Below are 13,360 nucleotides of genomic sequence, written 5' to 3' on the forward strand. Positions count from 1 at the left end.
TAATAATATAATAAATTTGTATCTATTCTTGTAAGAACTTAAAGAAGAGAACATATACAACTGCTCCTAGATAGAAGACACCAAGTTGGCATAAGTTTGTTATTGATGACCACACACAATATGAGGATGTTTGGGGCACTGAATGTGAAAAAAAAAAAATCATCCAAGGCAGGAATTGTGTGTTGCTACAAAGATGTATCAGTATGAAAGAAATTACAGTTGTATATATGACCGTAGTCCCTCGTATAATAACAATCTCTCGTGCAACCTAGGTTAGGTTTCTTTGCTAAAATATACATAATAAAATAAATATTTTGCAAAAGTAACTTAATTAATTAAGCAACTTTTGTGGCTCAATGAAAATGCCTGAATACCATGCATTAGCAATTTTAAGATTTTCATCCAAATTTAAATTGCCATAGAAATTTCACTTGAAGTACTTTTCAACATGTTGATCAAGAATGAGGAGTCCAAAAGCTGTAAAACCTTATCTTACCACGTACACTATAACTCATCTTCTGTATATAATGCCATTCCCTCTTAAAACCTCAATGTTCAGTGCATCCTCAGGCTTTTATATATTTCCTCACCTCTAATATAATTACTATAGTCGCAGTGCCTCTGAAAATCTAATATCTGAAGTCCACTGTATAATCCATTCTTTATATGTTTCCAACTTTTGAATAATTCTTGCCTCCTGTAACCTCAGCCTTACATACAACTTCAGTCCCTTACATAATCCCAGACCTTCATGTAACCAAAGTACAGTACTGTACCTTATAAAACCCCTACTGCCTTGTAAATTATTATAACCTCTTTTAAATGCAGTCCCTCTAGTACCCAAGGGATTCTTTTTAAGATTAAGATCTTTTTAAGTTACACCATGATGTTTTTAGCCACAGTCCAACATAAACCTTCAGTCCCTCTTAAACATTGGCTTAATTTTTATATCACCTATGTCCCATATATAACCCCATACCTGCATATGACCCATTTCATATATAATCACAAAAGATACAAACTTAGAGATGCATATTTTTATATTTGTAGCGTAAATTTTCAAGTCCTGCATACAGTACGGAGTGAACTTCCAAGTTTGTATCTGTCTGTTTTGGGAAAGACTTTGTCTTGGATACACATACAGTATTGGTAAAAAAATGCGGCCTAGTTAAGTCCCTCCAGCTATTTGTAGTTACTCTTACCTAGGGCATATATAAGTGAAGTAAAGAGCTTGAGGATGAGAAAAGCTAATTTCACAGGCGTGTGTCATGTGAAAGTGTAGTTTAAATAACATGTCAAATTTGTGAAGTGTTGTCATTTCAAATAATATTCTTCACAGTGACTTTAATGACTGGATAAGTCAGCTTTGGTTACCATATGCCTGTAAAAAATAACATTTTGGCTAAAACACACAATGCTGAATTGTTGCAGGTACAACACGGGATGTGGTTGAAACTTCTCTTGATCTTGGAGGCTACCCAGTCGTCGTCAGTGACACGGCAGGTCTTCGAGAAACCAAAGACAGTGTTGAGGCAGAGGGAGTAAGAAGAGCACTGGCAAGGGCCCATTGTGCTGACATTGCTGTGATTATTCTTGATGCACTGGAAATTTTATCTCAAGTTAAAAAGGTTGACTTTGACTGGAACAAGTTTCTGATTAACTATTTCAAAGAAATTGGGATTTATGATTGTGAGAGTGATAATCTTCCTGATGGTGCATTGTTACAGTGGATGCAAAAGAAAAATTATGTTACTTTGATTAATAAAATAGACCTTATTGAATGCGAACAAGATAGACACATGCTTGTAAGGGTTCTGAAAGATTCTTGCCTTTTGCTTTCTCTTAAAACACAGGAAGGGTTTGGTTCTGCACTCCAGAAGTTAACAGATCTTTGTGCATGTATGTGTGAAGTAGGAACTGCTGAAAATCCCACATTGACTACAGCAAGACACAGAACTCATATTTCAGCATGTCTAAAAGCTCTCAAGTATGTAATATGTCCACAAAGTGAAAGTGCAAGGACTGAGGATGTAACAGGTTCAGTGAGGATATCAAATATTTTTGAGCTACAAACAGAGACTTTGCATCATCAGTCACCATTTTCAGGTAAAGGCATGAAAGTTCTCGAGGACTCTAGCAGGGATATATCAAATAATGTCTCTTCAGTTGAAATAATTGATGGTGAATCTCTAAGCTTACTACACTCGGAGGAAACTATGGTGGTGGCTGCCCATTATCTTCACAGAGCAGCTACAAGCCTCGGTCACATCACTGGACACATTACTACTGAGGATGTCCTTGATCATATATTTTCCTCTTTTTGTATTGGAAAATAAAATATTATTTATAAAATATGGCTTCTATACATAATTGTATATATTAAATACATAAAATTTTTATATCTTAAATAAATGAAATTAAAATTTTTAGTAGGAGTTGCAGTATGTGGGACACATTTTCAGAACATACTTGCTTGTATGGATGGCTTGAGTAGTCTTCTGGGCTTGGTGTCTTCTTTTGGTACTTTGTCAACAATACCATTCTAGGGGTTGATGGATCAGAGGCAATGATGCAGTGGAAGGTTAACTTGTTTATGCCTCATCTTGAGGAGAGTAAATCTGACCCTAGTCCAGAATATAATTAACCCGTTGAATGTAATGAAACTCCAATTTCTGGGCAAGCCCCAGTGGCTCCCTGAGCCTATACACTGAGATGATTCCCATTTACCAGAATGCATGTTTTTTTTTTTTTAGGCCTACCAGGGACCAGGAATAGAACCTGCCCCTCCCCCTCACAGAGGTGCAGGGGGCTCTGTGAGAAAGTCAGGAAAGAAAGAAAGAAAGAAAGAAAGAAAGAAAAACCAGAAAGTCAAAACAAGCCACTGTTGGGTTCAAGAGACCGAAGCCCCGAAACCTGCCTAATGAACCCCTCCAACTATATAAACAAAGGATTGAATTCCCTCATTCAACCTCCCTTACTCATTAGGGGGAAAAGTGGCTCACCACCTGCCAGGGTCTGAGCTGTCAGTTCAGGAGTGGATGTAAACACCTACCCGTTGACTTGGAAGGGAGGAGAGAATAAGAGAGCCTCCAGGGCTCGCCCAGAAATTGTCGCTTCATTACATTCAATGCTGGTTTTCTGGGTGAGCCCAAAGTGGCTCCCTGGAGCTAACCACCCTTGGAAAAGAACATGGAATCTTACCACAGAGGAAGGAGCACCTCGGGAGTCACTACGAATAGACACCAGGACGAGAGACATGACCCGAGGCCAATACAAGGATGCTGAGGCCCGGGAACATTCACCAAATACTTCCAAACATCATGGGCATAAGGGTGGACCTTAGGCCAGCTAGTGAGCCTTGGAACAGAAAACCTAAGAAACAGGATCAACCAACAAAGCATCCACCGAAGCAGAGTCGGTGGTATGAAGGTAGTGACGAAGCGCCATCACTTGGACACAAAAGATTCACCCCTGACCAAACCAAGCAAACATCAGTAACCAAAGGACCCCTCAAGAAGCCAACCAACTCATTCTTCACCATAAAAAGAGCTGGCAGCAAATGATCAAAATGCCCACCAGGGCCAAAAGAACAGAAACTTTCTCCCGTAGGAGAGCATGAAGCTCCCTGACCCGGCAACCCTAGGCAAAATAAACCAAAAACAAAACTCTTGAAGAAAAATAATGGACTGAGGGGGACACCTTGAAACAAGAAGAGGAAAGAACATGGTCCAAAGACCATGCAGGCTCATGTGATGTACAAGTAGGCTGGGGGTAAAACAAGGCACGAAACAACATGCAAAATGGTTCCAAGGTAATATCAACACTGAATGCAAGTTGCAGTGGCTCCACCAGTACTTCACAATATGAGGCAATAGTATTTGGTATGAGGCGCCGATCAAGAAAAAGCCAAGGAGAGCACCACATGCTCGGAAACTGATGAACAACAATGATAGTGAAAGGAGCAACACAAAATCTCGTACTGTTGCTGAGAAGAGCAATGCAGAAGGGACACTTATCAAAGAAGCTACATCCTCGCCATAAAGATGGCAATAAAGACGTATCAAAAAGACCAAATCTGAAGAGCCAAGGAGAAGGTAGAATGAGCAAAATTTGTCAATGTGCTTTCCTTCTGATAGAGGCAGTGTCGTAGAAAAATACCTGGGTTTGGACACTGAGCAAGCAGTGCCCAAAACTATGGTTTATCCAGCCACCAAGGAGCCAGAAGGACCACTCTTTCCTGGTAAGACTCCAATCTGGTCAGGATCCAGAGCAACAGACAGACTAGAGGAAAGAGGTATTAAAACCCACACCGCAACTAGTCCAGCCGATAGGCATCCACTGTGAGAGCCTCACGATTGAGGAACTGAGCCACATACAAAGGAAGGTACAGATTCCATGCCGATGCAAAGAGCTCCACCTCACGGTGTGTACACGTCATGCAAAGCCAAAGAAAGAAGACATCACTGACGGTCTACACCTTGGAAATGGGACAGACTGTCCATGAGAACAATGAACACTGCCAGGACGTGGACAGCATTAAGAATCAAACTCTGAGAACACAGCAAAAGAACTACTCAAAGCGTCCAGCTCTGCAGCACATGCCACACAGCCATAAACACCCAAACTGTTCTGTGAACCCAACGAAGGAGAGGAGACCAATGACCCTGGCCTCCTTGGTGAGCACTGGTCACAAAGCCCTAATCAAGAGCTGCGGCATCCATGAAGACAATGAGTGAGGGCAGAGGAAGGCGCTAGGAAACTAAACCCTGAAAAGCCCAAAGAGGAAGCTGGCGAAGGATCAACGAGTCCCACACCCAACAATCACAGCAGTGGCAAAAGGGACTGAACTAAAGATAACACAACAGCTGCCAAAGCTACATTGTTGTGGCAAAAAAATATGCTGGCAAAGTTCAGGCTACCGCACAACCGCATGAGCAACTACCGAGTAACCCCGTGGTTGTCGCAACATCAACAGATGGCGGTGCTGCAGCCAGGTCAAGGTCAAGGCCGTTGAAGGTAAGAAGAGTGATGCTGACTGAGAATCCCAAATGAGCTCCAGCCAAGTCCAAACCTGAGATGGAACCATCTGTGACTTTCTCCAGTTCACCAGGAATCTGAACCGGTGAGCTGGGAAAAAGAGCGATTTCTGGCTAGCAGACATGTGGGCTGACTGGCAGTCCACACCAGGCAGTTGTCGAGGTAGGCCAACACCCAAACACCAAGCAACTGAAGACAGGTCACCATGACCCATGAGCTAAACTGTGACGATGTCAATGCTATCTGAGCGCACCCGACCCCATTTTCTGTTTCCTGGTGGAAGGCTGTGATCTTACCGACACCTGTGTAGTTTTCTTCTTACTATACACTTTTTACTCCTCAGAAGTGATGTGGATGGTACCTTGGTTGACAAGAGTCAGTTCACCCAGGGCAGTCCTGAACTCAAGACTTGTTCCAGTGGGAACAAGTGGACTGCATCAGTGTAGACTGAATTGTGTGATAAGCAGTGCAGTATTGGTGATTGGACCAATACTGGGATGGCCTAGTTGAATTACTAGATGGAATTAATGTCCATCTATCCTCTAAGTTAAGGCTTGTTATAAGTAAAGCCTTTAGGGGAAAGCCAGCCAGCATGTTGCTGAAGAGTATAAGTGGCATTCTGAAATGGTGTCCATGGTGATACTATGGAGGACTGGCCAATGATTTACTGTGAAAGGTGAACTCGCTGATGTGAGTACCATAGAAGAAAGGCTCAGGGAAGGTACCTTGAGTGTTGTACAATAGAAGATAGAAGTGAACTTGCCGGGATAGAAGATCACAGAAGTTCTTTTGTAGTATCTTGTGTGAAAGTGACACCTGCAGAGTTATGATCTGTATATATGTAATGTGCATATATTTAAGAAGTACACGTGGTGATAGTTTTGTTTAATGTTGTTAACCCCCATTCCTGTTGGATTGACTATTACTACTCAGTTCTGAATAACTTACCTATGACTCGGGGTTTGATCTGGTAAGAAGAGGCACTAAGGCCCTATAGAAATTTTGAATGGAAAGAACCCGGTTACTGGCTAAGTGAGGCCGTCACATAAAAACACAAGGAGCCAGATTGAGACCAAACGGGAGGATCCAAAAGTGGTACTCTTGCTGCCCAACATCAAAACCTACCCAATCCTTGAACCTCCAATATATAAGGACATGCCAATATGAGACCCAAAAGTTCAGAGATCATTCAAGCATTGGCCTCCAGTACAAGATGGACCTGGAACTAGATGGTCATCCAGAATTAGGGACATGAATGAACTGGTTCAACCTCGACAGATCAAGGATGAACCAAAGGTCCGGCGAGTCCTGTTTCGTGACTGGAAGGAGACAGGAAACCTACTAAAGTGATGTCATTTAGACCGCACTGAAAGCCACCCACTCAGAGTTGACCCCATGAAAGCAAGGGGAAGAAGAATGCCTGGAAAGACCCAAACACCCAGAGAGCTAAGGAACTGACCAACTCCACCGCAGGTCATGGGAAATGACCAGAAAAGTCCACAAATTGTGGGACCAGAAGCTGACAAATGAGACAAGCTGCTTGCCCCCACCGTCCCATCAAAGGGTCTAATTGCAAAAGGGCCAGCATGATCCATGAAAAACTGATGCCTTCCATGAAGAGTGAAAACAGTACCTACCAGGCAGAGAAGTTCCAGCTGATGGAAGTGTTTGTGACCCAGAATTTGGCTCCACAGAAGGTCTAGTCCGACCCACAAGAGGCAATGCTCCAGCTCTTACTGACCACCTCCAAAAATGAAAATGAGACCACGAGAGCAAAGGAGTTCCAAAATAGGACTACAAGCAGCAGCTACCGAAGGTACAAACTGAGAACCCAAATACTCAGGAAAGTGGAGAGGTGAAATATTGGTAGTATTGACAGTATTGGACAAGTAAGTAAGTAATTATCAAAAGAAGGCACCAAACCGGGAAGGCTATGTAGCACCATCAAATACGCAAAATAATCAGAGGGCGCTAAATATCACCAAGGATGCCAATACGAGAACAAAAACGCATAAGGCGAACGATATCAAAAGTATCCGAGTCACCAAGAATTCTATCGAGGGACAGGTGACCGCGAGGGGCGGTCGGAAAGCAAGACACACGCTCGTCCTGGAAGTCAGGACATTCAAGAAGGACATGCACGACCGTAAGAGGTACAATGCAACTAGGACAATAAGGAGCAGGGCGGCGCTCCATCAAGTGACCATGGGTCACTTGATGGATCATGGCCAATACGCAACCTCGCCAGAGCTGTTTCCCACCGCCGGTTACGGTGGAAGGAGGACGGCCACGAGGAAACACAACATTTAAGAGTACGTAGCTTGTTACCAGTAACAGACAACCAAGAAGCCTGCCAACGGGTAAGGACTGAGGAATGGATAACCGGGTAAAAGTCGGAATACGGAATGCCTTTACGAGAGATGGGACAAGAGCGGACAGCTTCCTTAGCGGCAGCATCCGCACGCTCATTTAAAAACACGCCAATATGGCTGGGAACCCAACAAAACTCAACCGACTTAAATTTACTGTGAACGAGAAACAGCCAATGCTGGATCTCGACAACTACTGGATGAACTGGATTAAAGCACCCGAGAGCCATGAGGGCACTACGAGAGTCAACAACAACCACAAAGGAAAACTGACAACGAGAAAGCAGGAGACGAAGAGCATAGAGAATAGCATAAAGTTCCGCTGTAAAGATGCTAGTCTCCGGAGGCAAGCGACACATATAAGTGCGATCAGGAAAAACAACAGAGTAGCCAACACCGTCCGCTGACTTAGACCCATCGGTGAAGACAGAAACGGAGCGGGAGTGAGAAGAAAAGTGCTCGAGGAAAAGGCGTTTTAGAACTGTAGGAGGGGTAAAAGCTTTAGTGATACGAGTCAAGGATGTACAAAACCGCGGAAGAGGGACCCTCCACGGGGGCAAAGAAGGAACAACACGAGGAGAAACATCAGAAATACGAACGGAAAGAGAATCCTGTAGGCGAGATAACCGGACAGAAAGAGGGAGGTGGTGAAGAGGAACAGGAACCGCAGGAGGGGTAAAAGTTAAAGCACGACAGAGGCGAGAGGAAGGATGTTGCAAGGACCGCGCAAGATAGCGAAGACAGTAGCGATCACGGCGGTCCTGGAGAGACAGGAAGCCAGTGTCAACATACAAGCTAAGGACGGGAGTCGAACGAAAGGCACCAGAACTGAGGCGCAACCCAGTATGGTGCAAAGCATCAAGACGGCGAAGAGTAGAAGGAGAAGCAGACGAGTAAGCAGGGCAACCATAATCGAGCTTAGACAGGACGAGAGAGGAATGTAAAGCAAGGAGAGTGCGCCTATCTGCCCCCCAAGAAGTATGGGACAAGACCCGAAGGAGAGTAAGGGACTTAGAGCACTCAACACGGAGGTAAGAGATATGGGGAGACCAAGACAAACGAGTGTCAAGGAATAACCCCAAAAGCTTCGCGGAATCTTTGTATTCAAGGGGATGACCATAAAGTGACAAAGAGGGACGAAGAACAACCCGTTTCCGCGTAAAAGTCATGGCACAAGTCTTAGAAGTAGAGAACTTGAAGCCATGACCTGTGGCCCAAGACGACACGGCATCAATCGCAAGTTGAAGCCGGCGTTGAAGGAGAGGCGAATCATCATCCTGACAACAAAGGGTAAGATCATCGACATAGAGAGCGGAGAAGACACCAGAAGGAAGAGAGGAAAGAAGACCATTGAGGGCAACCAGAAAAAGAGTAGTGCTCAGAACACTACCCTGGGGCACACCTTCGTATTGCTGAAAAGAGGGAGAGAGAGCGGTACCAAGGCGCACCCGAAAGGAACGACGAGAGAGGAAGCTGCGGAGAAAGAGAGGGAGATGACCACGAAGGCCAAAAGAATGAAGTTGAGATAGGATATGATAACGCCAAGTGGTGTCGTAAGCCTTTTCTAGGTCAAAAAGGACGGCAACAACGGAGGTCTTCGCAGCAAAAGCAGTACGAATATAGACCTCCAAGTTCACCAGGACATCTGTCGTGCTGCGGCACTTGCGGAAACCAAATTGAGAAGGGGAGAGGAGGTGATGGTGTTCCAGGAACCACATCAGACGAACGTTAACCATACGTGCAAAGAGTTTGCAGACACAACTTGTGAGAGCAATAGGGCGAAAGTCCTTAGGGGAAGTACCCAGAGACCCCGGTTTGCGAACAGGGAGGACAACGGCATCGAGCCAGTCCTCAGGGACTGACGACGACTCCCAGATCCGATTATACAGACTCAGTAAATACTGAGACGTGCTCGGAGGGAGATGGCGAAGCATCTCATAATGAATACCATCGGAGCCCGCCGCCGTAGAACCGCAGAGGGCCAGGGCAGAACGAAGTTCAGAGAGAGAGAAGGGATCATTATAGGGAAGCTGAAGATGAGTGCAGAAATCTAAAGGACGAGACTCAAGGACAGGTTTACGAAGAAGGAAAGATTGGGGAAGATGAAGACCAGAGCTAACAGAAGAAAAGTGGGAACCCAGTTCGGAAGCGACCTGCAACGGGTCCGCCACAAGAGTATCATGGAGGTGAAGGACCGGTGAAACATCGGGAACGAACTTACCCGCTATCTTGCGGATACGCTTCCAGATCTGGGCCAGAGGGGTTTCGGACGTAATTGTCGAGACATAAGATGCCCAACATTCACGTTTAGCCGTACGGATGGCCCTACGGGCCACCGCACTCGCTTTCCGAAAGAAAAGAAAAGAATCGGTCGTCTGCCTACGGCGGTGCTTCTTCCAGGCTGCACGCTTACAGCGGACAGCCCGAGCACAGTCCGCATTCCACCAGGGAACGCACTTCTGTGGACCCCGAGAGGAAGAGCGAGGAATAGAGCGGAGGGCAGCGTCGAAGACAGTGTCATGAAAAAGGAGGAGAGCGCGAGAGAGGGGCAGAAGGGAGAGGTCAGAGAGAGTAGCACTGAGGGAAAATAGGGTCCAGTCCGCCTTAGCAAACTGCCACCTAGGGAAAGAGAGGGAAGGGCGAAAAGAGAAAAAGGAAACAAGGATGGGGAAATGATCACTTCCATGGAGGTCATCAAGAACCTGCCATGTGAAATCTAAGTAAAGAGAAGAAGAGCAGAGAGAAAGATCAAGACAAGAAAGGGTGCGAGTTCGAGAGTCCAAATGAGTGGGCTCACCAGAATTCAGAAGAGACAGGGAAGAAGAGAGGAGAAACGGCTCAAGGAGGCGACCCCGGGTATTCGTCAGAACGTCACCCCAAAGAGAATTACGACAATTGAAGTCACCCAGCAGGAGCACAGGCTCCGGCAAGGAGTCTAGGAGGTGTTTCAAATCAGGAAGAGAGAGCGGGACACTCGGGGGGAGATAAATGGAACAAACTGTGTACCATTTCCCCACAAAGATACGAGCAGCAGAACAATGGAGAGGCGAAGGAAAAAGTAAAGGAACAAAGGGAACATCAGCCCGAATCAAGAGAGCAGAAGAATTAGAAGCCCCAGCAATGGCTGGGGGGGGGGGAGAGAAAGGAATAGTCACGAAAACGACCAGGACGAGCACCAAGCATCGGCTCCTGGAGACAGACACAAAGGGGCGAAAACCGCGAAACCAGAAGTTGGAGTTCGAGGAAATTGGCGTAATAACCTCGAACGTTCCATTGAAGAATGGACAACGACGAGAAGAGAAAGGACAAAAACAGAGAACAAGGAAGAAACAAAGGCGAAAGACCAACAGAGCACGTTAAAGAATATCAGGGTCGGGATCAGGGTCAGCAAAGTCAGGGTTAGGGGGCATGGGTAAACTGAGCAAAGACGGAGGGAAGGAAACGGGAGAACAGATCAGAGGTGGGCGGGCAGGGTCCGGAGGAGGAGGAGGAGGAGGAGGAGGAGGAGGAGGAGGAGGAGGAGGAGACAACGGAGAGGAGCAGTCAAGGACAGCAGCAGGAAGAGGGGGAGTAGAAAGAGAGGAGCGCACCCCAGCAAGAGCAGCAACCGAAAGGGAAGCAGGGGCCAAAGAAACCTCCATAGCAGGAACAGGGGGCGCAAGCACTGAAACGGGAGGGGAAGGAGCAACAGAGCCAGAAGGAGGAGCTGAGGAAGAAAGCGAAGCCTTCTTACCCGCCGGGGAAGAGGAAGGAGAGGAGCCAGGCTTACGCTTCTGACTTAAAGAGACCGGTGTCCCAGCAACTACGTACCGGGCAACGGATTCCAGTGTCTCAACAGGAGAAGCCGAACGAGAGCACACACGACGGCCGTTAGGAGAGCGATGGACATCCGCCCGCACCGACAGGCGGCGGGGAGAGCCGATAGATGGAGGAAGAGGATGGGAAGGAGGATCGGAGGGGGACGAGGAAGAAGACACAGAAGACACGACAGACCGGGTAGAAGGAAGGGGAACCCCAGACAGAGGACCAGGAGGAGGATCCTTCGGGAGAGAACCCAAAGGGACAGAGGAGGGGGCAGTGGGCGCATCAGGGTCCAAGGCCTGGAAACGGTTGTGAGTCTGAGGAAGGCGGGAAGGACGAGGAGAGGAAGAGCGCAACACGCGAGCATAAGAGATATGAGCATAAGGCGGGAGCCGGCGAACCTGGCGCCTCGCCTCAGGAAAAGATAAACGCTCCCGGTGCTTCAAGTTGAGGACGGCTGCCTCAAGCTTGTAATGGACACACGCACGGGAGAAGGTAGGATGGGCCTCACCGCAGTTGAGGCAACGAGCCTGGGGAGAAGCGCACTCCGACTTAGAGTGACCTTCGCCACCACACAAAGGACAGAGAGAGACAGTCCCGGAGCAGCGGAGGGCACCATGCCCAAACCTCCAGCACTTGTTGCAGAGCCGAGGAGAAGGAATGTACTCCTGGACAGAGCACCTGGCACCAGCAAGAATGACAGAGGGTGGAAGGGTCCTACCATCAAAGGTAATCTTCACAACCCGGAGGGGTTGACGGCGACTACCACGAGGGGGACGAGTAAACGTGTCCACCTGGAGAATAGAATGGCCCTGGGCAGCGAGGATATGTCGAATATCGTCGTGGCAGTCGCGCAGGTCCCGAACACCGGTCGCAACATGGGGCGGGAGCAAAATAGTGCCAACACTGGCATTCAACTGAACGTTCTTCGAGACCCGAACGGGGGTCTCGCCAAGGCAGGATAAGGCAGCCAAGCGGGAAGCAGCATCCTGAGAAGGAGCAGCAACGACACGTGTACCGAGACGAGTGGGGTTGAAAGTAATGGAGGCATCCACGGAATCAATGAGATGTCGATGGAGGGAGAAATCATCAGGAGGCGCAGAATCAAGAGGGAGGAGATCAAAATATTTGGCCCACGAAGCGGGACCAAACAAGGCTTGATAGGTAGCAGAACTGGAAGGAATCGAGCGAGGGCGGCCGTGACGAAGACGGCGGTGAGAACCCCCAGAGAGAGAGGGGTTAAAAGGCGCAGTAGTTACAACTAGAGAAGGAGCCACGCCAGGGGACGAGGTAGTCACCACTGGGGGCTTGGGGCTCGACCCAACCACAGAGGAGGGAGGGGAGCCAGAGGAAGGAGTCAGAGAGGCCAAAGGAGGAGCAAGGTCGGGGCCCAATGCAGCGGAGGCTACAGAGCCCGGTCTTCCAATACGGACCGACTCGGGGGCTTGGTCGCCCACCCCACGAGCCTGAGAAGGTAAACCAGAAGAAGCCGAAGCAGGGGTAATCATCTTGACGAAAGAAAGAATTCACTCACGAATGTGCCCCCACACCCACCATGGAGCCACAATTAGAGGCAGGACACCCAACAAGAAGCTATCGCCGATCTTGTCGGGGCCTCCTAGGGGTGCGTCGCGAGTATACGCCCCACAAACGCCACCTTAAGAAACCGACAGTCCGTCGAGATCGGGTTCAGTGACGAAGTGGGGATTGACAATAAAAGGTTCCCCTCGCTCTCGACGTCGGGTACTGCAGTTCTACGGGTGCATGAGTATGCCTCTTCAAGCACCCGGGCGTCAAAATAGAAGAAGTCCAAGGGAAGAACCAGAACGAGCAAAAGGTCGGTAGGAAACGGCAAGCAGATAGGAGAAGAGGGGGGAGAAAAACGAAACAGAAGGAAAAGGAAAAGATGCCCAGCAGAATTGGAGAGGACGGCAGCAGGAGCACAAGGCTAGAAAAGGGCAGAGGACTGTCCCAAGGAGCATCACACTCCGGCAGCCGCCCACTAAGCCCCCACACGGCGACAACGAGCTGAGCGGGGAGGGGGCCCCCCTATCACAAACAACCATTCTACCTCTCATTGACTTATATATTGTACTGTATTTAAAATATATATATATATATATATATATATATATATATATATATATATATAT

At 47.5% G+C, this 13,360-nt stretch overlaps 1 protein-coding gene across 4 annotated transcripts in view; it reads left to right on the forward strand.

The window, feature by feature from the left end:
- LOC123755783 (tRNA modification GTPase GTPBP3, mitochondrial) overlaps positions 1-2,623 on the forward strand; it is a 35,582-nt gene extending 32,959 nt beyond the window's left edge. For all 4 annotated transcript variants that reach the window (XM_069300068.1, XM_069300069.1, XM_045738569.2 and 1 more), the window contains one exon: positions 1,432-2,623. In XM_069300068.1, coding sequence (XP_069156169.1) covers positions 1,432-2,336 — 905 coding nt within the window. In that variant the 3' untranslated portion in view covers positions 2,337-2,623. The remainder of the gene's footprint in view (positions 1-1,431) is intronic.
- The last annotated feature ends 10,737 nt before the right edge of the window (positions 2,624-13,360 follow it).

Source organism: Procambarus clarkii, chromosome 43, assembly GCF_040958095.1.
Source record: "Procambarus clarkii isolate CNS0578487 chromosome 43, FALCON_Pclarkii_2.0, whole genome shotgun sequence".
In the NCBI taxonomy this organism is placed as follows: domain Eukaryota; kingdom Metazoa; phylum Arthropoda; class Malacostraca; order Decapoda; family Cambaridae; genus Procambarus; species Procambarus clarkii.